The sequence below is a fragment of the Microcaecilia unicolor genome, chromosome 11 (genome assembly GCF_901765095.1).
Source record: "Microcaecilia unicolor chromosome 11, aMicUni1.1, whole genome shotgun sequence".
Classification (NCBI taxonomy): Eukaryota; Metazoa; Chordata; class Amphibia; order Gymnophiona; family Siphonopidae; genus Microcaecilia; species Microcaecilia unicolor.
The window spans coordinates 120481120-120504561 of NC_044041.1; the positions used below are offsets into that span (position 1 = coordinate 120481120).

General features: G+C 46.0%; 1 protein-coding gene across 24 annotated transcripts in view; it reads left to right on the forward strand.

Annotated features, from left to right (window-relative positions):
• The first annotated feature begins 1139 nt into the window (after positions 1–1139).
• NRXN2 (neurexin 2) overlaps positions 1140–23442 on the forward strand; it is a 1346335-nt gene continuing 1324032 nt past the window's right edge. For all 24 annotated transcript variants that reach the window (XM_030218496.1, XM_030218492.1, XM_030218493.1 and 21 more), the window contains exon 1: positions 1140–1824. In XM_030218496.1, the coding sequence (XP_030074356.1) occupies positions 1140–1824 (685 nt within the window). The remainder of the gene's footprint in view (positions 1825–23442) is intronic.

A 23442-nucleotide genomic window follows, 5' to 3' on the forward strand; every position in this document is an offset into this window, starting at 1 on the left:
ACCCCATGCCGTTCTAAACTGCTTGCAAACTGTGCAAAAAAGAATGAATGTGTTCCCTTGCTGGTCCTGCCTTTGTGTGCTCCAACCCTTAGACATTTAACATGGGTAAAAATAATTTTGCTTCAGTGGGGTCTCAGGATCTTGGGTCTCCCTCCTATGCTCTCTGTCTCATTTGTATAACCAGTCAGGTGTGAAACGTCTCTGGCTCTGAATGGATATACCAGTGAGTAGGACAGCGGGAGCGGCACAAAGGATGAGCAGAGGCCAGCTACCACTCCTTATTGTGTTATCTTGCTGTACAGATGTGCAGGGATACTATCACCTCTCTCCAGGCCCAAATGGACGCTTATTGGAGTGTCTCACTGAGGGCTGACATCAAGGAGAAATCATGAGATCACAAGAGTATATGGCGAGAGGGAGCAAGGTGGGGAGGGGGTCAGGGAGAGAACTAGGAATAAATGGTCTTATAAGAAAACTGATTTTAAACAAGGATTGTTACAACCTGTTAACCTCAAATACATTGTATAAAGATTTTCTCTTTTCTTTTTTGTCTGTCTTCCTGCAGCTCTTTGTGGTCCCCCAGCCAGCTTGTGAATATTTGGAGAATACCACCCCCCCCCCCCCCCCGCCCCACTAGGTGAGGAAAATGTAAGGGAACAAAACTACATCTTCCCCTGCTGGTCTTTGAAAGAGGAGACAGCTGAACCACCCATCAAGGCATTCACCGGTGCACAGTTCCTGTTCTTCACTGGTCCCGCAGATTGGAGGAGAAGACATATTTGACTTCACTGACCTCTGATCCAGATTTCTCAAGTAACCTCAAAGCTTTAATCAGTCCAGTGTGTGCAGATGGAGTCCTTGTTTCTGGGTAGAGACATTTGCTAAACATTGTGGATAGGGTTTTGAAGTGGGGAGGTCCTATGATCTCTTTATCAAGATCTTGGTGCCTTTTGTCCAGACCCCAGCCACCTTTGTGACCTCAAGGACCCTACTGTGGACATTGCTGCCCATTAATCTTTGGTGGACAGATCTATAAGCCAGCGTTGGGATTCCCTGACCTCTGATTCTGATGGTGATGCCTAAGAACAGTTGAAGGGGAGGAGCAGAGGATGATTACCTGCCCCAGGGCCCAAGTGGCAATGCTGTGTGTTGGGCTCTTTCTGGTGGGCCTGCTGGGACCCGGAGCTGCTCTGGAGTTTGGAGGTGGCCCGGGGCAGTGGGTTCGCTATGCCCGCTGGGAAGCAGGTTCAGTGGGAGAGCTTAGCTTGAGTCTGCGGACCAACACTTCTCGTGCTTTGGTCCTCTACATGGATGATGGTGGGAATTGTGATTTCCTGGAAATGCTGGTGGTAGACGGGCGGCTCCGTCTACGTTTTACCATCTCCTGTGCAGAGCCTGCCACACTTCACCTGGAGACACCTGTTGCTGATGACCGCTGGCATATGGTGCTTCTCACCCGCCGCTACCGAGAGACCACACTCAAGGTAGACGGTGAGACCAAGACTGCAGAGGTCAAGTCTAAACGACGAGATATGTCAGTAGTAAGCGACCTCTTTCTGGGGGGGATTCCAGCTGATGTGCGCCTGTCTGCTCTTACCCTCAGCACTGTCAAGTATGAACAACCCTTTAGGGGGCTGGTAGCTAACCTGAAGGTGGGGGGCATGCCCCCAGCCATGCTGGGGAGCCAGGGCATCCGTAGTGATGTGGAGTATCTTTGCTCCAAGCAGAACCCATGCCTGAATGGAGGTGTTTGCTCGGCGGCCAATGGGGAGGTCTACTGTGACTGCAGCCTGACAGGGTACCAGGGGAAGTTCTGCAATGAAGGTAAGAAGCTATTTGTCCTTCCATTTTCTCTAAAGAAGATTAAAAAATGTGTGCAGTGGATTGTGATGGGGAGGTATAAAGGGCCGCATGTTGATAATCTAGGTGTTGAGATTGGCCAAGTATCAGTTTCTTCCATTCTGCTCTTTTGATTAATTTTGTGTGTTTGTGTGTAGTTAGAGAGTAGTAGTGGGATGGAGTGAATAACGTATCTGCTCTTTCCAGGGAACAGATAGGAAATCTGGCCATCTCTCTCTCTCTCTTTCCTGTACCTCTTCCTCTTTCCTTTTCTGTGCTTACTTCTTGAAACAAAAAGATCTCTGAAGAGATCCAGATGAAGAGGAATAAAGAGAAAGGCCTTGTGTGGGAGCGGGGATGGGAGGATCCCTAGTAAATGGGAAAAAGTCAGATGAGCGATCAAGTAAGAGGAAAGTGGATAATGAGAACCAAATGGGCATGAGTCAAGAAAGAAATGCTTTCCAAGAGAAGAATTCCTAATGAGGGTAGGATGGAGTGAGGTCTGGCTGGAGAGGCTGTCAGGAAAAAGGAGGAGACCTCATTTGAGTACTGTGTGCAATTGCACCTTCAAAAAGATATAAACAGGATAGACAGCTACAAAAATGGTCAGTGATCTTTGCCCTAAAGCATATGGAGGCAGACTTAAAGATCTTAATATGTATAGTTTGGAAGAAAGGCTGGAGAGGGGAGATATGATAGAGACATTCAGATACCCCCATGGTAAAAATACACATCAGGCAAGGCTCTTTCAATTGAAATGAAGCTCTGGAATGAGGGGGTATAGGATGAAGGTGAAAAGGAATAAACTCAAGAGTAACCTACAAAAATATTTCTTTACAGAAAGAGTGGGGATCACATAGAAAAGCCTACCAGCATACATGATGGAGATGAGGACTGTATATGAATTCAAGAAAGCATGAGACAAGGATTGTAGAGTTTGGTAGTTGGTGTGGATGAACAGACTGCATAGGCTATATAGACTTTTTTGCTGTCATCTTCTCTTTCTGAGATTCTAGCTACAAGTGAGGTCATCTCACTCCTGGCCCTCCCTCATCCCTCTGCTGCCCTCATATTCATCAAATGCCTGGTTTACTAAAATTGTTTATTCATACAGAGAAAATGGGGGAAAAGCTTTAGGAATTCAGACTAAATTAAATCATTTGAATACCTCCTGCTGCAAATCATCTTAAGTCATCACCTCTATATCCTGTGACAAGCACAAAGAGACACTTGTTTCTCTGGGACTGTTCTGGATGTTATCAGAGATGCTTGAGTCCTGTGACACAGTCATCTCGCCCCCCTCCCCCCTCATCCTTTTGGTTGCCTTCCTCTTGGCTGCTGCATACTGCTCTCCGGTTTGGTATCTGGAATCCAGAGTGGCAGAAGCAACTGGCTGGGCAATATTCTAGTCCTGTGCAGACATGAGGAACAAACATTCGCCTTCAGCAGTGAGTCAAGGAAAAAAGGTGAACTTTAAACGAGGGCAAACCTTACAGGGGTAGCCAGCCACGTAAGAGCAGAGGGGATGGAGAGGGTGAGGTGGGAGATGGCACATTCTGTGTTTATCACAGGAGCGCCAACTCAGGCCACAAAACATACTGGCCAACTGCCAGCTCTTCCAAAAACTTTAGCCCATTAAATGTACTTTCTTCTACTGACCTTCATTTAAAAACCTTGCCCCCTTCCTCTCTCGTTCTAATCTCCTGTCACACCACCACTCATCTGAATTCTTTTGCTATGGTGGCTTTGGCAGCTACAGAATGTGAATGAGTCTGGGGGACCAGGGGCAGATTTTCCTAGAGGCAGAGTAAAGAACTGCCTAAAGGCAACCCCCCCACCCCCCACGAAGTCTGCCCTGTCACTGGAGGCATTGATCTTGCATAGTCCTTCTGTTCTTATTTTAGGCTGACTGACTTGACATTAAGGGGGAACTCTTCTGAACCCGCTGCACTCTTGGTTTTATAAGTATAACTTCCAACTCCATCTTCCTCCCCCCACTGGATATGGGGAGCCTAACTGGCTGTCAAGTGCTTAAGGGCAGCCAGAGTGTTAAATCAGCCAGAGGTGGGAACTGTGAAGCCAGTGTGCATGCATTTAGTCTATGGTGGAATGGCTCCATTCTCCCTTCTGTACGGGCCTCCTATTTGCAAAGGAAATCTGTTTTAGGGAGCCTCCATTGAGTCTAGAGTTAGATGGCTGTGCTGGTAGGGACTGTCTGCTCCTGTGGAGGCTGAAACCCAGAGGATTGCCGGCACTTACATTGGCAGTTTTTAGGTCCTGCTGGTCTCTTTTCAGCTGAATAGGCCAATTGGCGGCCCTTGTCACTGTATAAGTCACTAAACCTAATACTAATACGAAATAGCAGCAAGAGGCATCCCTCCCAGTCCCTATTAACTTTTATTTTATACTATAGACATCCCTAACTGCACCTATTAACTTTTATAATATGCCTGGGGAGATATCCTTCACTGTACTTATTAACTTCTATTTTATACTGTAAGAGACATCCCTCTAAGCCCTTGTTTCACAGCATCTATTAACTTTCATTATCCATCATAAGTGACATCCCTCACAATAACTATAAACTTTTATTATACACCATAAGAGACATCCCTGGAAGTACTATAAACTTTTCTTATATACTGTAAGAGACAGCTCTCACAACACCTCTAAACATTTATTATACACAAAAAGAGACATCTCTTACAGTGACTATTACCAAGAGATATCACTTGAAGCCTGTATTAACTTTTGATGTACATTCTAAGCAGGGGCGTAGCTATGTGGGGCCTGGGCCCCCATAGATTTGGCCCTGGACCCCCCTGCCGACAACCCTCTCAACCCCCCCTCCTGCTGCCAACCCGCCGTCGCCTACCTTTGCTGACGGGGGACCCCAACCCCTGCCAGCCGAGGTCCTCTTCTTCCATCGTTCTGTTTCTGAGTCTGGTGTCCTGCAGGACGTCAGACTCAGAAACAGAACGAAGGAAGAAGAGGACCTTGGCTGGCGGGGGTTGGGGTTCCCCGCCAGCAAAGTATGTGATGGCGGGGGAGGGTTGGCGGCGGGAGGGGGGGTTGAGAGGGTCGTCGGCGGGGGGGTCAAAGTTGTTGTTGTTGGTGGTGGTGGTGGCGGCAGAGGGGGGGTCGGCAATGGTGGGGGGTGTTGGCGGCACCGGGGGGGGGGGGCTAAAATGTGCCCCCTCACCTCGGGCTCTGGACCCCCCTCCTGCCGAAGTCTGGCTATGCCCCTAAGAGACATCTCGCACAGTGCCTATAATCTTCTACTAAACACCATAATGGACATCCTTCACAATGCCTATTATCTTCTGTTATACACCATATAAGACATCACTCACAGTGCCTGTAAACTTTTATTATAGACCATAAAGGACATCCATGAAAGTACCCCCAAATTTTAATTATATACTGTGAGAGACATCGTTCACAGCATCCAGTAACTTCTACTGTACAGCATAAGAGACATCCCTCCAAAATACAATGTAAGAGACGTGGAGACTCATTTTCAAAGCAATTAGGGGTCCTTTTACAAAGGTATGCTGAAAAATGGCTTGCGGTAGTGTAAGCGCGGGTTTTGGGCGCACGTCAATCCATTTTTTAGCGTGCCTGTAAAAAAAGGCCTCTTTTTTGGGGGGAGGAGGCCGAAAATAGACATGCGGCAAAATCAAAATTGTCAAGCGTCCATTTTGGGTCTGAGACCTTACCGCCAGCCATAGACCTAGCGGTAAAGAATCTGGGCGGTAATGACCTATGTGTGTCAAATGCCACTTGGCGTGTGTTTGTTATGTGTGCCAGAAAATAAAAAATATTTTTCAGATGCGCGTAGCGGACGTGCACCAAAATTGAAATTACGGCAAAGGCCACGTGCCTACGCGGCTTAGTAAAAGGGGCCCTACACATGCTGAAGGCGTGCCAAATTGGAGTTACTGCCCAGTTAACGCGTGACCCTTGCGGTAATTTCAATTTTGGTGCATGTCTGCTACGCGCCTCTGAAAAGTATTTTTTATTTTTAGGCGCGCATAATGGACATACGCAGGTCATTACCACTCAGATTCACATCTCCGGAAAAGGTTCATTTGTGGATTAATACCTTTCAAATATTTGAACGTCTGTATCATATCACCCCTGTTTCTCCTTTCCTCCAGGGTATACATGTTCAGGTCAGCAAGTCTCTCCTCATATGTCTTGTAACGCAAATCCCATACCATTCTCGTAGCTTTTCTATGATATACTGTAAGAGACATCCATCTGAGCACCTGTTAATTTCTATTACATACTACAAGAAACTTTCCTCAATGTGCTTGTTAATTTCTATCATATGCTGTTTTTAGTTTCCAAAATACACTGTAAGAGACGTGGATGAGTATATTCGAAAGGATACCAAGTCAAAATAGGGATGTCTACATCAGGATATTCCAAACTGATGTCAGGGGAGAAGTAGCAGCCTAGTGGTTTGATCCTGGGGAACTGGGTTCAATTCCCACTGCAGCTCCTTGTGACTCTGGGCAAGTCATTTAACCCTCCATTGCCCAGGTACAAATAATCCCTGTGTATACTATGAATGTAGTTGTAAAACCACAGAAAGGTGGTATATCAAGTCCCATTCCCTTACGTGTATTTTCAAACAGGAAATATGTCAAGATTCCCTGTTCAAGAATACGTGAGATGGACTTTCATGTGCTGGAGAAATCCAGCTTAAACAACTATTTTACAAACTGGAACATCCAAATTATGAATGGGGGGAAAACAAGGGACATGGGCATCTGTATGGCAGCATTCATAGAAAATGGCCACACAGACATCCCTGCAGAGCAGAGGGTCAGCTTGGTGGACTGTAGACTAAGGGACCAAGGTTCAAATCCCACTTTAACTCTATTATTTTGTAATTGTGAGCCCTCCAGGAACAGAAAAATGCCTACTGTACAAGAGAATGACACAGGGACAAAGTCCCAATCCCCACAGGCCCCATCTCTATCCCCATCCTGTCCCTGCAGGCCCTGTCTCCATCCCTGCCCTGTCCCCATTCTCATGGGCTCTGTTCTCATCTGCAGAAGCCTTGAACACTTATGATTTTATATTTAAATATTTTTATTAAACTATAAAAAGGAACAATATTCTGTGCAACTGTTGTGTATAAATTACAAATAGAAAACAATAATAACAATCATAGGCACCGACTCCGTGGGTGCTGTGGGTGCTCGAGCACCCCCAATATTTTCACCCGCCCAGGAAGGGGCAGGGGGCGCCGACCTCTGAAGGGCACCGCAACCGCTTACCCCTCCAACGCGACGTCGCAGCAGCTGCCCAGCATCAGTCAAAGCGCTGCTCGCTAGCCTTCCCTTCCCTTCGCTTTGCTCGTTCGTCGTTCCCTCTCAGTGTCCCGCCTTCTTCTGACATCATTTCCGCGAGGGCGGGACACTAAGAGGGAACGACGAACGAACGAAGGGAAGGCTAGGGGGCAGCGCTTTCACTGACGCTGCACCTGCGCAGGCTCAGCTGCTGCGAGTCTGCGACGGAGGTAAATTTAAACAATTTATTTAGAGAAGATGGGCGGCTGGGCAGGTAGATTTTTATGGCTTAGGAATTATTTTGCAGATATCACTTTTGAGACTTGTCTTAGTAAACTTCCTTGTAGAGGTAAATCGTTTTTTGGAGAGGATTTAGAGGAGCTAGTTAAATCATTGTCTGAATCTAAGATGCCTTGGCTTCTGGAAAATAGGTCTATCTAGATTTATGACAAGAGATTTTTCTGGTAGAAGTTGCTTCAGAGAGTGTAAACGTTTTTAGGCTGGGAAGAATCAGTGGTACACTGGGTAGCCATTTTCCTTTCAGATGCCAGTCCTTTTCATGGCAGTCATAGAGGGGGGTCACCCGAGGAACTTCAGAGATTTCCAGAAATCCGCAATGAAGGTTTGAATAGACTTCCTGAGCCCCTACGTCTTGCCACATCCTTGACCATATTTAAATCTAGATTGAAAGCCCACCTCTTTAACATTGCTTTTGACTTGTAACCACTTGTAACCACTAGCCTCCACCTACCCTCCTCTCCTCTTTTCTCTACACATTAATTGATTTGCTTGCTTTATTTCTGTCTATTAGATTGTAAGCTCTTTGAGCAGGGACTGTCTTTCTTCTATGTTTGTGCAGCGCTGCGTACGCTTTCTAGCGCTATAAAAATGCTAGTAGCAGTAGTAGTGGACATGGGAGCGGGAGGGCAGGGGGGAGAGAAGCATTGATCGATCATCGATGGATGGGAGGGAAGGGCAGGGCCCAGGGAGAGAGGAGAAATTGCTGTACAGGGAGGGGAGGGAGGAGAATTGCTTAATATGGATGGATGGAGGTGGGCAGGGGACAGAGGTGCATCGATGGACAAGGATGGGAGGGCAGGGCCCAGGGAGAGTGGAGAAATTGCTGGACATGGATGGAGGGGAGGGAAGAGAGAGGGCGGAGATGAGATGAGGGAAAAGGAAGAGAGGAGAAAAACTGCACATGGATGGAGAAAATAGGCAGAAGCTGGATCCACTGGACAGTCAAGTCTGTGGAGGACTCAGCTTTTACTTATGGATATAGAGCAAGAAATGAAGAAGAAAGGAGGAAAGTAAAGAAATAAATGGAAAGGAAGCCCTGGAAACGGAGTTAAGAGGACAGATAGCAGCAGAATCAGATACTGGGCCAGCATGATCAGAAAAACAAAGTCACCAGATAACAAAGGTAGAAAAAAATCATTTTATTTTCATTTTAGTGTTTGGAATATGTCCACTTCAAGAATTTACATCTGCTACATCTGCTGTCTTATTGTGCAATGTATAGCAATGTGTTTCTTTCTGTTTGTCTGGTATTGTGCTGCATGCAGGGTGTAACTTCTTAGGATTTCAGGTTAATTTTTGAAGAATTTGAAGAGGGGCTATCTCTGTTCTGCATGTGTGACTGCAAGGCCAAGTGTCTGAATAGGGATCTGTTTGTTAGATTCTGAGATTTTGCTAACATATTGTTTTTCAGAGTTGGCAAGACTGTCTGTTCTCATAATTCATGGTCTGTATGCTAATTTGGTTTGTGTCATTTAGAGTATAATGGAGCTGTAACAGCTTACAGAAATTATTTATAATGAAAACAAAAAAAACCACAAGTTATTTTTCTTCTATACCGGTGTAATATTTTCAATGACGCCATGGCTGGTAAAAGGGGTGTGACTACTGTAGGGGCGGAGCCATAGTGATCCCACCCCTGGATGGGTAGGGGTGCCGACTAATAGGCTGCAGGAGGGCGCCAAAAACCCCAGGACTGGCTCTGCACCCGCCGGAAGTCGGAAGTTCCCGTCCCAGCCAGCCCACCTGCCCGGTGCCCGCCCTCTTCTCCCTCAGTTCTCCGCCGGTCCGTCCTCGCCTTCCTGCATGCCGCCCAGAATTTTAAAACTCATCTTACCTCGGGGTCCCGGTGGCAGCAGTGAAAGGCGAGCAGGCTCGGCGCTTCAGCCTTCCCTTTTCTCTCAGCTCTGGTCCAGCTCTCATTTTCTGTTTCCGCAAGGGCGTGACCAGAGCTGAGAGAGAAGGGCAAGGCTGAAGCACCGAGCCTGCTTGCCTTTCACTGCTGCTGCTGGGACCCCGAGGTAAGATGAGTTTTAAAATTCTGGGCGGCATGCAGGAAGGTGAGGATGGACCAGCGGAGGACTGTTGTGGGAAAAGAGGTCATACTGGGTTTGGGACTGGAACTCGGAGGAGGGGGCCTGGAACTTGGAGGAGAGGGAGGGGGCAGGGAGGGGGCGGGGGAATGCACCACCTGTTAAAAAACAAATTCAGCACCCCCAATCATTTTGAAAAGTTGGCTCCTATGATAACAATGAGCAGCTATAATAACCCCTTCTACTATCACCACTCTCTACCCTTCCAACCACAACAATACCTGACTTTTATTACCCCAAGGAATCCTAATTCACTCTGTTATATTGTCCAGGCGTACAAAATACAACCCGTTCTGTGTGCCCTAGAGGGGAGAAATATGCCCAATGAAGCACTGTTTTGATTATTTAATCTGTGGATGAATAAGAAGTCATCAACAATCTCAGGATTCAGACTAGCACTCCTGTCTTCCACAGTCCTTCCTGCAATAGGAGATGTCTTCTTAGAAGATGCGCTGGTAGCAGAATGTACAGAATCCCTCATGCAAATTTTGCTAGCTGTGGCCAGCATGTTTGGTTTTTTTTTTTTTTCCAAAAAATAAAAATATTGTCATCTGCTTCAATCAAACATAACAGTCCAGTTCATTAACAGGCTTCAAAGTAGAAAGTGACACGGGGACAAATTTTGTCCCTGTCTTCACAGGCTCTGTTCCCATCCCCGCGGTTACTGTGGATTCCCATCCCCGTGTTATTCTCTATACTGTACCTGAATGTACACCACTTCAATAGCCCTCAAACTTATAGGTGACGTATATATTTAGGTACAGTAGGTATTTTTCTGTTTCTTGAGAGTTAAAGTAGGATTTGAATCTGGGTCTCAGCTCACTGTACTATCCACTAGGCTACTCCTCAGATCTGCATACAGTTCTGTTCAGAATGCGCATAATACCTGAAGCTGTCACAGAACCTGGTATTCCTTTCCAGCTTCATTTTCAGGGGAGAGGGAAGGGGACCGCAACCACTGGGAGATTAAGGAGGAGTTGTGCCTTAATCCCTCCTGTGGCCAGCTGCTTAATCAGGGCCATAGGAGCCAACTTTTCAAAATGTTGGGGGTGCTGAAAATTTTAATTTAAAATTTTTTTTTTTAAGTTTAAATTTTTTTTACAGGTGGTGCATTTCCCCCCTTCCATTCATATCCAGCAATTCTCCTCTCTCCCCTGCCCTCTCCTCCATTCATATCCAGCAATTCTCCTCTCTTCCCTACCCTCCCCTCTCATCCATGTCCAGTGAATTCTCCTCTCTCCCCTGCCCTACCCTCCCTCCATCCATGTCCAACAAGTCTCTTCTCTCCCGTGCTCTCACCTCCATGTCAAGCGATTTCTCCTCTCTCCCCTCCATGTCCAGTGATTTCTCCTCTCTCGCCTCCCTTCCATGTCCACTAACTCGCCCCAAACACCACCTGCCCCTTTTCAGTCCCCCCTCTCCTCTGAGTTCCAGGCCCCCCTCTCCTTTGAGTGCCAGTCCCAACCCCAGCCTGACCTCTTTGCCTTCCTGCTGCCCAGAATTTAAAACTCATCTTACCTCAGTCCCGGCAGCAGTGAAGCGAGCAAGCTCGGCTTCAGCCTTCCCTTCTCTCTCAGCTCTGGTCCCGCCTTCATTTCCTGTTTCCGCGAGGGCGGGACCAGAGCTGAGAGAGAAGGGAAGGCTGAAGCTGAGCCTTCTTGCCTTTCACTGCTACTGGGACCCGAGGTAAGATGAGTTTTAAATTCTGGGCAGCAGGAAGGTGAGGACAGAGGACTGTTGAGGGAGAAGAGGGCGGGCAGGTCGGGCTGGCTGGGGTTGGAACCGGAAGTGACGGCGGGTTAAAATATTGGGGGTGCTCGAGCACCCACAGTACCCACGGAGTTGGCGCCTATGATCAGGGCACATTTTTGAACGCTAGACGTGATTGAAACAGGTCCAGCTGAGGACGTTGTCCTTCGTAGACTTGGATGTTTCCTTCCCTTCTGTAATCGCTGTTGGACATCCTGATTTTGGGCCCTCCTATTCCTGCCCAAAACATGCCCACAACATTCCCCTTGCTATATGGTTGTATGGCAGTGTCGGACATCCAAATCCTTCCTTTGCAAAATTGGGATTTGGACATTTCAAGCACATGGATGTCTGTTTTGGCATTTTGAGATGTCCATATGCTTTGAAAATAAGCACCATAATCTAACATAACATAATGTAACATAAAAATTAACATCCCTCTCAGCACCCATAATCTTCTGTTAACATCCCTCACAGCATCTATTAATTTCTATTACATACCATAAGAGACATCCCTCACTGCACCTATTAGTTTCTATCATATACTGTAAGAAACATCCCTCTCAGCACCTGTTAACTTCTTATATTATATACTTTAAAAGACCTCACTGTGCCTACTATATGATAGAAATTAGTAGGCACAGTGAGGTCTCTTACAGTATATAATATAAGAAGTAAGAGGTGTCCCTCTCAGTACCTTTTAACGTCTATCATGTAATGTAAGAGGTATCCCTTACTACACCTATTAACTTTATTTATTTAGATTTAGCTCATGCATTTTCCAGTAGTAGCTCAATGTGAGTTACATTCATGTACACTGGGCATTTTTCTGTCCCAGGAGGGCTCACAATCTAAGTTTGTACCTGAGGCAATGGAGGGTTAAGTGACTTGCCCAAGATCACAAGGAGCAGCAGTGGGATTTGAACTGGCCACCTCTGGATTGCGAGACCAGTGCTCTAACCACTAGGTACTCCTCCACTCTATCATATACCATAAGAGACATCCCTCTCAGCACCTTTGAACTTCTGTTATATACTGTAAGAGACATCTTTCATTGCACCTATTTGCAAATGAACATAAGAACTGCCATCAAAGGTCTGTCAAGTCCAAAATCTTGTTTCTAACAGTGGCCAGTCTGGCTCATAAGTAGCCAGCCAGATCCCAAGAGCAGATCCTTTTCTTATTCATATCCAGAGATAAGTGGTGGCTTCCCTGAGTTGAGATAGCTGATAATGGTTTCTGGACTTTTCTTCCAGAAAAAGCATTCTTATACCCAGCAATAATACCTTCCTCCACCATTTCCTCTGAAGAGAAATTCCACAGCTTAATTGTGCATTGAGTGAACAAAAAGCTTTCTCCAGGTTGTTTTAAATGTACTATATTAGCTTCAAAGCCCTCTCCTGGAGGCACAGCTAGCCATGAATATGTATGAGATAATTATGCATACCATGATGCTGCATAATATGCAAATCTATCTCATTCATATTCATTATGGCAATCCTGAAATCCTGACTGGCTACAGCACTGCCCAAATCCTATTATTTGAATGGGTAAAATGACTGCTTCCTATTTTCTTTTTTTATCCCACTCATAGACTCTATCATACCCTCTTCTCACACCCCAATGTAATAAGCTGCAGTATGAATTTTAGTTCAAGAAAATCTGCAGTAAAACTACTGCACTGAAGAGTACCGTAGTTGGTATGAGACACATAGAAAAGCCTTAAAAAAAACTTGCAAAATTTTGGCATGATTTTTTTTGTCTCATAGCGCTCAATCTTTAATTTACCTCAGAGCTTGATGCAGTGTTGGAATAAAAGGGTCATCAGAGGAGATATGTAACACTACACCCTGGAGGATTCCTGGCCAAAGTGGGCCCAGTGCCAAGAGGCTGTCTGGTCCAGAGCACCCCAGGCCTAGCTACCCAGCACAAGGAGGCCCTGGACCGGAGAGTGTTCAGTATTAGTATTCCCTTTCCACAGACCAGTTATACCCGCTTACCTGGTCTGGGAAGGCATCCAGCAGTGTCCCTCTTTCACCACCACCATCTTAAACAATACTGACACCACCTGACCCCAGCGGTGGCTCTGGATGTTGATGGGAGTCAGACAGTGTCACTTAAATTGTATCATTGGCTTGGGAGGGGAGCTAGTGACATCAGAAGCTCTCTTGTTCCTGGCTTACCCTGTGCAAGGGTACCTGAAATCAGATAGCCCTGGGGAGTGGGAGCAGTTAGAACAGCCCTGGTAGGGGTAGGGGTAGAAATTAGAGGTGAGGAGTGGAGTCCCAGCCTGGTGGCCAGTTTTGTTTTAAAATGTTTCCGTGTCAGTGCCTGAGCCAGTCCTTGTCATGTGCTGAGAGGAAGGGAGACATTTTATTCTCAGTGCGGCAAACCACTGTAAATTACTGCATCAGTTTGCGCTGTTTTTATCTCACAGTGCACAATTTTTAACACCGCTGTAATTGCATGCCATTGGGCTGATGCATCTTGAGTAAAAGATTTTTTTTAGAGTGTACATTAGAACACTGTTCTAACATACTGCTTAATTTATCAAGGCCTCAGCTGTCTCTTTAGCCTTTCCTCATATGAATCCTTCCATTCCCTTAATCATTTCGGTTCCCCTTCTCTGTACCTTTTCTAATTCCACTATATCTTTTTTGAGACGCGGCAAACATAATTACACACAATATTCAAGGTGCAGCCTCACCATAAAGCGATACAGAGGCATTATAACATTTTTCTTGTTTTATTCTCTGTTCCTTTCCTAATAATTACTAACATTCTCCTTGCTTTTTATTTATTTTTTCACACACTGAGCAGGTTTCAGAGTATTGTCCACAACGACAACTAAATCCTGTTTCTTGGTGGTGACTCCATAATGTGGAGCCTAGCATCATGTAGCTGTAATTTGGATTTTTCTTCCTTATGTGCATCACTTACCAGTTACCCACAGTAGAATTTCATCCGTTATTTGGATGCCCAGCCTTTCAGTCTCCCAAAGTCCTCCTACAGCTCCTCAGGAGTTGTGATCTAATAGCGCTGAATAATTTTGTGTAATCTTAGGGTGTAATGATAATCACATCATTCATCCCTTCCCTTTCCAGATCATGTACAAATATGTGCTGGAGAATAGGGAAGGGAGTGCTGGGGACTGGGGAAGAGACTGCTGGAGAATAAGGAAGAGACTGCTGGGGACTAGACAGGAAGATACTGGGGAAGAGATTCTGGAGAATAAGGAAGAGACTGCTGGGGACTAGACAGGAGGATGCTGGGGACTGGGGAAGAGCCTGCTGGAGAATAAGGAAGAGACTGCTGAGGACTAGACAGGAGAGTGCTTTGGATTAGGAGAAGGAGTGCTAGGGACTGGAGAGGAGAGTGCTTTTGGACTGGGGAAGAGAGTGATTTGGATTAGGGGAGGGAGTGCTGGCGACTGGAGAGGAGAGGACTGGAGAAGCGAATGCTGGTGAACATGGAAAAGTGCGAGAGGGATTTTTAAACTCTCCACCATGATACACTCATTTCTACATGGCAAAATGCCAGAATAACTAAGCTGTTGCATAATACTATCTGAAAAGAGACTGAGATAAATGAAAGGAAATCTTCTGGACCTAGTATTTCCATCGACAAAAGGTGTCAGATTTAAGACAGTATGCTCAACAACCTTATCCTATCTATTGGCAAAATGGTGGAAGGATATACCAGTGACAATAAAATCAATATCAGAGTACGGAATTTTCCATAAGCAGTTGAAGACTCATCTATTCAGAAAATATGTGTTAGGGAATAAGGATTATAGGCACACAACTTTGGAACTCATTACCCAAAGACCTGAAACTCATAGAAGACTACCTACAATTCAGAAAAAACCTGAAAACACATCTTTTCAAGAAGTCTTTCCCCCCCTGGATCTGCCTAATCCCACACCACCATACATCATGAAAAGTTCAGCAATGGAAAACAATAATATTAACCTCTCTCACAATATGCTAATATATCAACCTAAGTGTTTATTGTACTTCAGTATTATGTACTAGTCTTCTACAAATCTAAATTTTGTAACCGCTTTTTTAGCAATATGTAAGCCACATTGAACCTGCCATATGGTGGGAAAATGTGGGATACAAATGCAATAAATTAATAAATAATGTGAAACAACACCCCAATAAAGACCTACCTATTCAGAAAAGCATTCCCCACCGACCTAACCTAGATGCCCAACTCTGCAACACAACAAAACCATAGATTGTACTGGACATTATATATTACTTCCTATCTTCGATCCCTAGGCACCTGAATATACCAACCTACCCGACCCTAATATCAATCTGTATTTGTTTCTATACCGGTCTTGACGATCGCCTTTACGGTATGATGTAAGCCACATTGATCCTGCAAATAGGTGGGAAAATGTGGGCTACAAATGCAACAAATAAATAAATAAATACCCCCAATACAACCGTTATCACCCTAAAATGTAACAATGTACTTGGTCTGAGAATTCTTTGGACTGAGGCAGAGAATGCTTTGGAATGGGGAATGGAGTGCTAGGGACCAGGGAAGGGAGTGTTGGGAACTGGGCATGCTTGGGATTAGGGAATAGGGTGATGGGGACTGAGGAAAAGAGTGCTAGATACCAGGAGTGCTAAGGAGTACTAGGGACCAGAGGAGAGATTGCTAGGAACTTAGAAAGAGAGTGCTGCAGCTGGGGAATAGAGAGGAGAGTGCTTTAGATTGGGGAAGAGAGTGCTTTGGATTGTGGGGAGAAAGTGCTGGGGACTGGGGAAGAGAGCACTGGCGAATAGGGAAGGGAGTACTGGGGACTGTATAGGAAAGTGCTGAGACTTGGACAGAAGAATGCTTTGGATTGGGGAAGAGAGTGCTTTGGATTGAAACATAGAAACATTTAAAAATTATGGCAAATAAAGACCATTAGGCCCATCCAGTTTGCCCAGCCATACTGTCCAATATATATTCCTCTCTCTTAGAGATTCTATACCATCCACTATCTCTTACTGTCCCTTAGAGATCCTATGTGCTTTTCTCACATTTTCTTGAATTTGGATACAGTCTTAGACTCCATCACCTCCACCAGGAGGCCATTCCACGCATCCACCACTCTTATTTCTGAGTCTGTCCCCTTGTGGTACTGTGAACAATGGCTGGGGCTGGGCCTTCACAATAACACAGCTGAACAAGGTTGTCAACACAAAATAGGGGCTTTATTAAACTTCAATCTGAGACCTGTTACTTCACAGGCTCAGGAATAAAGGTAGCGTCTCTTCACTTCAGATAACAAAGTCGTAACCAGGGCCGTGGCTGACAGGGCCCAAAACACAGTCTGTATTTTGTGATTCTTACACCCCAAACACAGTCTGTAAGATTCTACTGTCTTTCTCTCTCTCTCCTGGTTTCTAGGTCTGGCCCCAGCCAGACCTCAGAACAAGGCTTACAGGTCTTCAAATCAAAAGCTGGCTTAGCTAAGCCAGGTCACAGTAGTTAGAAAGGTGTTTGCTCGTGCTTGACCTCTTCTTTCCCTGGGCCTCCTTAACCCCACTCTGGCCCTGCCTTTTATAATTCCTGGTTTTGACTCCACTTCTCTCGTCTCACTTCCTCCCTGGGTGGGGCTCACAGTACCTGAGGTATCATTCTTAAGGGTGAGGGGTAGTGTTCTGTTTACCCTCGCACATATTCTTCCCCTCAGCTCAGCCCTGCTCAGTTGAGCGCCTTCTATACTAGGGCCCACTTCCCGAGACAAAAAGTCAGCATTAGCATGTTCTCAGACCGCCTGATGTTTCACCCGATAGCTAAATGGCTAGAGGCTAAGGAACTGTGTATGATACGTGCATTTGAGTCTTTATGTTCGGCCATCCACTGGTTGGTGACCAGCAGGAAGTGTTGCCCCAGCAAATAATATTGGAACGTTTCCAAGGCTCACTTGACAGCTAGAGCTTCCTTCTCAATTACGCATGATATTTCTCTCTTGAGAATAGCTTCTGGCTAATTTATGCCATGAGTAGTCTTCCCTATCCACTTCCTGGGCCAGAATGGCCCTGAGTCCAACCTCTGATGCATCTCTCTGCATGATGAAGGGCCGGTTGAAGTCTGGGCTGACCAGCACCGGCTCTGAGCAAATATCCCTCTTCAGGGTTTGGAAGGCAACATCCAGCTCCAGTGTATCTTTTCTGGAGCCTTCTTCTGTAGGAGGTGGGTTAGCAGTTCTTCTTTCTTAGCAAACCCTGGAATAAACCATTAATAATAACCAACGAGCTGGAGGAAGGCTCATACTTGTTACTTCTTGTAGGGTACAGGCACCTGGGTGATTACATAAGTACATAAATATTGCCATACTGGGACAGACCAAAGGTCCATCAAGCCCAGCATCCTGTTTCCAACAGTGCCCAATCCAGGTCACAAATACCTGGCAAGATCCCCCCAAAAGTACAAAACATTTTATACTGCTTATCCCAGAAATAGTGGATTTTCCCCAAGTCCAATTTAATAATGGTCTATAGACTTTTCCTTTATGAAGCCATCCAGACCTTTAAAAAAATCTTCTAAGCTAACCACCTTTACCACATTCTCTGGCAACGAATTCCAGAGTTTTACACGTTGAGTGAAGAAACATTTTCTACGATTCGTTTTAAATTTACTACTTTGTAGCTTCATCACATGCCCCCTAGTCCTAGTATTTTTGGAAAGCGTAAACAGACGCTTCACATCTACCCCTTCAACTCCACTCATTATTTTATAGACCTCTATCATATCTCCCCTCAGCCGCCTTTTCTCCAAGCTGAAGAGCCCTAGCCGCTTTAGCCTTTCCTTATAGGGAAGTCGTCCCATCCCCTTTATCATTTTTATCGCCCTTCTCTGCACCCTTTCTAATTCCACTATATCTTTTTTGAGATGTGGCAACCAGAATTGTCTCTACCTTCCAGATCTAGAGTCTTACTTGTCCTTTCCCGACTGAGTACCCCAGGTACTGGACTTCTTGTCCTCCCAAGAAACACTTTTTAGGATTTACCGTTAGCCCAGCAGTCCGTTGACTATCCAGTACTGCTTCTACCTGGATGAGATGGGTCCTCCAATCCTTACTGTAGATGACAATGTTGTCTAAGTAGGCAGCCACGTAACTGCCATGTGGTTTAAGGAGGCTGCCCATGAGGTGCTGGAAGGTAGCTGGAGCTCCATGAAGGCCAGATAGTAACACAGTGAACTGGAACAAACCCTGGGGTGTTGAAAAGGCTGACTTCTCCTTGGCAGGGATACCTGCCAATATTCCTTGGTCAGGTCCAAGGTCAAAATGAATCAGGCCCCTCCAAGCTGCTCAGTGAGTTCATCCACTCCTGGCACTAAGTAGACCTCTAGTTTAGACACAGTGTTCATCTTCTAAAAATAAATACAAAACTGGATGCTCCCATCCGGCTTTGGTACCAGCAGAATGGGAGATAACCAATTACTGGTTAACTCCTCAATGACACCCAGTTCCAGCATTTCAGCGACCTCTGTTGCCATGGCCTGCTGCCGGGCTTCTGGAATCCGATAAGGACGTTGCCGGATTACCACTCTCGGCTTGGTGAGAATGTCATGAGTTGCAAGGTGGGTCTGGCCTGGCACTCTAGAAAACAAATCATGATTCTGGCATACCAACTGCTCTAGGTCGGCCATCTGAGAGACAGAGAGCTGGTCACCAAATGGAACTTGCAAGGGCCCGGACTCTGTTAGGACCTCTGGCCCAAAGTCATCTCTTTGGACAGTGCTGCAGTCACAGGGACCTACTTCTTTAACAAATTAATGTGGAAGATCTATGCCTTGTCTCTCTTGTCCAGTTGGGCCACCTTATAATTGACAGGTCCCATCTTTTCCACAACTTCTTAAGGACGTTGCCACTCGCAAAATAGTTTACTCTCTGAAGAGAGTAAGAGGACAGACTCTATCCTCTGGCTGGAAGATTTTCTGAACTGCTTTCTGATTGTAGGCTTGGGCTTGACCCGCCTTGAGCCTTTGCCAAGCAAAGCTTGGCTGCCTCACTGGCTTTATTAGTTTCTCCTGCATGGTGAGCACATATTTGGCCAAATTCCTCTCTGAGTTGAGTTCCTCATCCCAAGCTTCCTGAACCACATCCAGGTTTCCTCTAGGGCTCCTCCTATATAGTAGTTCAAATGGAGAATATCCTGCCAAACTCTGGGAGTAAAGAATCTCAGTTTTTCCCATCTTCGGCCACAAACTTCTTCAGCATCTGTTTGAGAGTCTTGTTGAAGCATTCCATTAGACCATCTGTTTGCAGATGATAAATGGACGTCTGTAAGGTCTTTACATTAATCAGGGCACACACTTGTTTCATGACCCTGGACATAAAGGCGATTTCTTGGTCAGTCAGTATTTCAGTAGCTCCTTTGCTACTCCATTTGAGTAGGCTGTCTAAAGGGTCTGGGGTGTCAGGACCGCTGTCTTCCCCTCACTCCGCATCTCCATCCACCGCAGCTCCTAGATTCAGAGAGCAATGCAGTTTCTCTAACCACCACTGGTGGCGGGATTTAGGCAATTTAGGGCTTTTGGTATGCAAGTCAGGGTCCTCCACTGGGAAGATCTCAGGGAAAGACTCCTCTTCCTTTTTTGGGCCAGCGATCAGCTGGGCCCAGATGACACTGAAATTTTGTGAAATCCAGGTCCAAAAACTACTGGGTAAAGAAGCCAAGTCAAGACTGCCACTTCCAGCAATGCTTGCCCTGCATGTGTTTGAAAGGATACTTGAGCTGTCGGGTACTGCCTCTGGTTGCATGTATGTATGCCAAGGTCATAGTTCACTTGTAATTCAATTGCAAATGGTTGAATATCTCTCTTCAAACAAGGTTCTTAACACCTCCTGTGCATTTATGCTGTGGAGGTATTTAAACACTTTTATTATATCTCCCCTCTCTCACCTTTCTTCCAGTGTACACATTGAGATTTTTAGTCTCTCCCCATATGCTTTATGTTGAAGACCATTGACCATTTTAGTAGGCACCCTCCAGATCGACTCCATCCTGTTTATATGTTTTTGAAGGTGCAGTCTCACCAGACACTTATACAGAGGCATAATCACCTTCTTTTATCTGCTGGCCATTTCCCTCTCTATGCACCCAAGCATCCTTCTGCCTTTTCTACCTACTTTGCCACCTTAAGATAATCTGATACTTCAGCCCCTAAACTGTACCTCTTCCTCAGGCTTTTGCATTAAATCTTAGGTGCCAAATTCTAGACCACTCTTCAAGCTTTGCTAGAGCCATGCTATCTACACCATCAGGAGAGTCCACCCTATTGCAGATTTTGGTATTATCCACAAATAGGCAAACCTCACTAGACAGTCCTTCCGCAACGTCACTCACAAAAATATTAAAAAGGACCGATCCCTGTGGCATACCATTAACATCCCTTTCCTCAGAGTGAACTCCGTTTACCACTGCCATGTGTCGCCTTCTACTCAATCAGTTTCTAACTGGAGAAGAGAGTGTTGGGAAGGGAGTGACGGACACTGGGAAAGAAAGTGCGGGGAATGGCGGAAGAGAGTGCTGGGGACTGGGGAAGAAAGTGATGGGAATTCCAGAGGAGAGTGCTGGGGACTGGGGAAGAGAGTGCCCTGATTTAGGCTAGGGAAGGGAGTTTGGGGGACTGGGGAAGAGAGTGCTGGGGAGTAGGAAAAAGAGTACTTGGGGCTGGGGGACAGAGTGCTGGGCACAAGAGAAAAGAGTGCTGGAGACTGAAGATGTGTGTTTCTTTTGAAATTAAATGAAAATTCATTTTTGTTTTGTTTTTGTTTCATTTTTAGCCTGTGCTGTTTGCAAATGGTGCCTCCTACAACTGAAAATGAACATTTAAAAAACCACCATCCCCTGCACAAAACCCAAATGAAAACTTAGAACCCCCATAATGAAAAGTGTGCACTCCTGACGGCAGGTGGCAGAGTGCTGGAGCTGGATTGTGATGGGGAGATTGCAAGGGAGGGATTGTGAGGGAGAGGGCACTAGGGGTAGGTTGTGAAGGGAGAGTGCTGGGAACAGAGCACTAGGACCAAGTTGTAAAAGGAGAGTGCTGGGGATGGGTTGTGAGGTGAGAGTGATGGGGACAGGATTTGAGTGAGAGAGTGCTGGGGAAGAGCTGTAAGAGGAGAGCGCTAGGGTTGGGTTGTGAGAGGAGAATGTTAGGAACAGGTTTTGAGGGGGAGAACTCTAGGACCAAGTTGTGAGAGGAGAGTGCTGAGGATGGGTTTTGAGAGATGAGTGCTGGGGACAGGATTTGAGGGGGAGAGTACTGTAAGAGGAGAATGCTAGGGACAGGTTGTGAGGGGAGAGTGCTGGGGACAGGTTGTGAGTGGAGAGAGCTAGGGATGGATTGTGAGAGGAAAGTGCTGAGGATGGGTTGTGAGGGGAGAGTGGTAGGGGCAGGTTGTAAGAGGAGAGTGCTGGGGATGGGTTTTAAGAAGGAGAATGCTAGGGATAGGTGAAGAGAGAGTGCTGGGGAGGGTTGTGAGTGGGAGAGATGGGTTGGCAGAGAAGAGTGCTATGGATGGTCTGTGAGAAGAGAGTGCTGGGGATGAGTTGGCAGGGAAGAGCTAAGGATGGGTTTTCAGAGGAGAGTGCTGGGGGTGGGTTGTGAGAGGAGAGCACTAGAAACAATTTTTGAGAAGAGAGTGCTAGAGACAGATTGTGAGAGGAGAGATCTGGGGACAGGTTGTGAGGGAAGAGTGCTAGAGCAGATTGTGAAAGGAGAGTGCTGGGATAGGTTTTGAGAGGGAGATTGCTAGGGATGGGTTGTGAGGGGAGTGCTGGAGATGACCTGTCATGTGGAGAATACTGGGGGGTGGGAATTTTGTGCTACAGACAAGGGTGGTGGGAATTGGTGGTAGTGGGGGGAAGACCAACAAATGTGAACCTTTCCACATATATCCAGAATAGACTTATTATATCTGCTTGTTAGACTACTATCATGTCTTATCATAATCATGTAACCCAAGATTCGTCTGTAATAGTAAATATCTATCTTGTCATGTATTTCCACTATTCATGATGTATTGTAAGCCACATTGAGCCTGCAAAGAGGTGGGATAATGTGGGATACAAATGCAATAAGTAAATAAATAAATAAATATGGGGTTAAGAATGGTAGGTAGGCAAGGGGTTAGATAGCACTGCGGGTTACTAATTTGACTGCAGATGCTTTATGGGTGTCAGCTAATATACTGTAAGAGACACCTCTCTCAATACCAGTTACCGTCTATTATAGTCGAGCAATGCCCACATCTGTTCCTTTTCCCCTCTTTTCTCAGTGTCTTTCCTCCTCCTCCAGAGCAGCCTCAGATCTGCATTGGAGAATTATTCTCTCTACCAATAAATTATTATTCAGCAGAGACTGCTGAGGTGTGATACCTGCTTTGCCATATTTAGCAGAGACCGCTGAGTGCTGAGGTGTGACGCCTATTTACCATATTCACATCGCTCCTCGCCTTCAACATTTATCAATTTCTTGTTTTAACAACGTGAATATGCTGTGATCCCAGCTTTATATCTTTAAATTTCCCTTCCGCCACCCGACACCCTTTATTCTAGTACTGAGTCCCCTCCCACACACAAGGCAATCCTACCCATTTCCCCCAGTGTACTTCAGTTCTTGCCCTGCAGAAAAGAGCTATGGACAGAGAGCAGGAATGTGTGCATCTGCAGTTTTTCTGTTTTCCGCCTGTCTGGGTAACTTGTGCTCTTTGGGGCTGGAATGCTGCCCAGCAGACAGACAGAGAAACTGCATCCCAGTTTGTCTGAGCAAGAAAAAGCTGGACCGGAGCTGGGGAGTGAGGGGGACGGGAGTGAGTGAGGTTGCCAGGTCTATATTTAAGTCTGCTCTCAGCCTTTGTCTTCTGCGGCAAACAGAGTTGCTATGGGCCCTGCTGGGATGTGTTGCTGAACCCAAGTTATTCCTCTGGGAATATGGGATTGATGTGTGTTTCCAAACAGGGGAAGGGTGTAAAATTCAGTGGCCTAGGATTGAAAATCGTCCATCATATGACTGTGTCAATGTGTTTCAAGGATGTGTAAGACAGCTCTGCATAAGAACATAAGCAAAGCCATACTGGCTCACATCCATGGTCCATTGAGCACAGCATCCTGTCTCTGACAGGGGCCAGTCTGGGT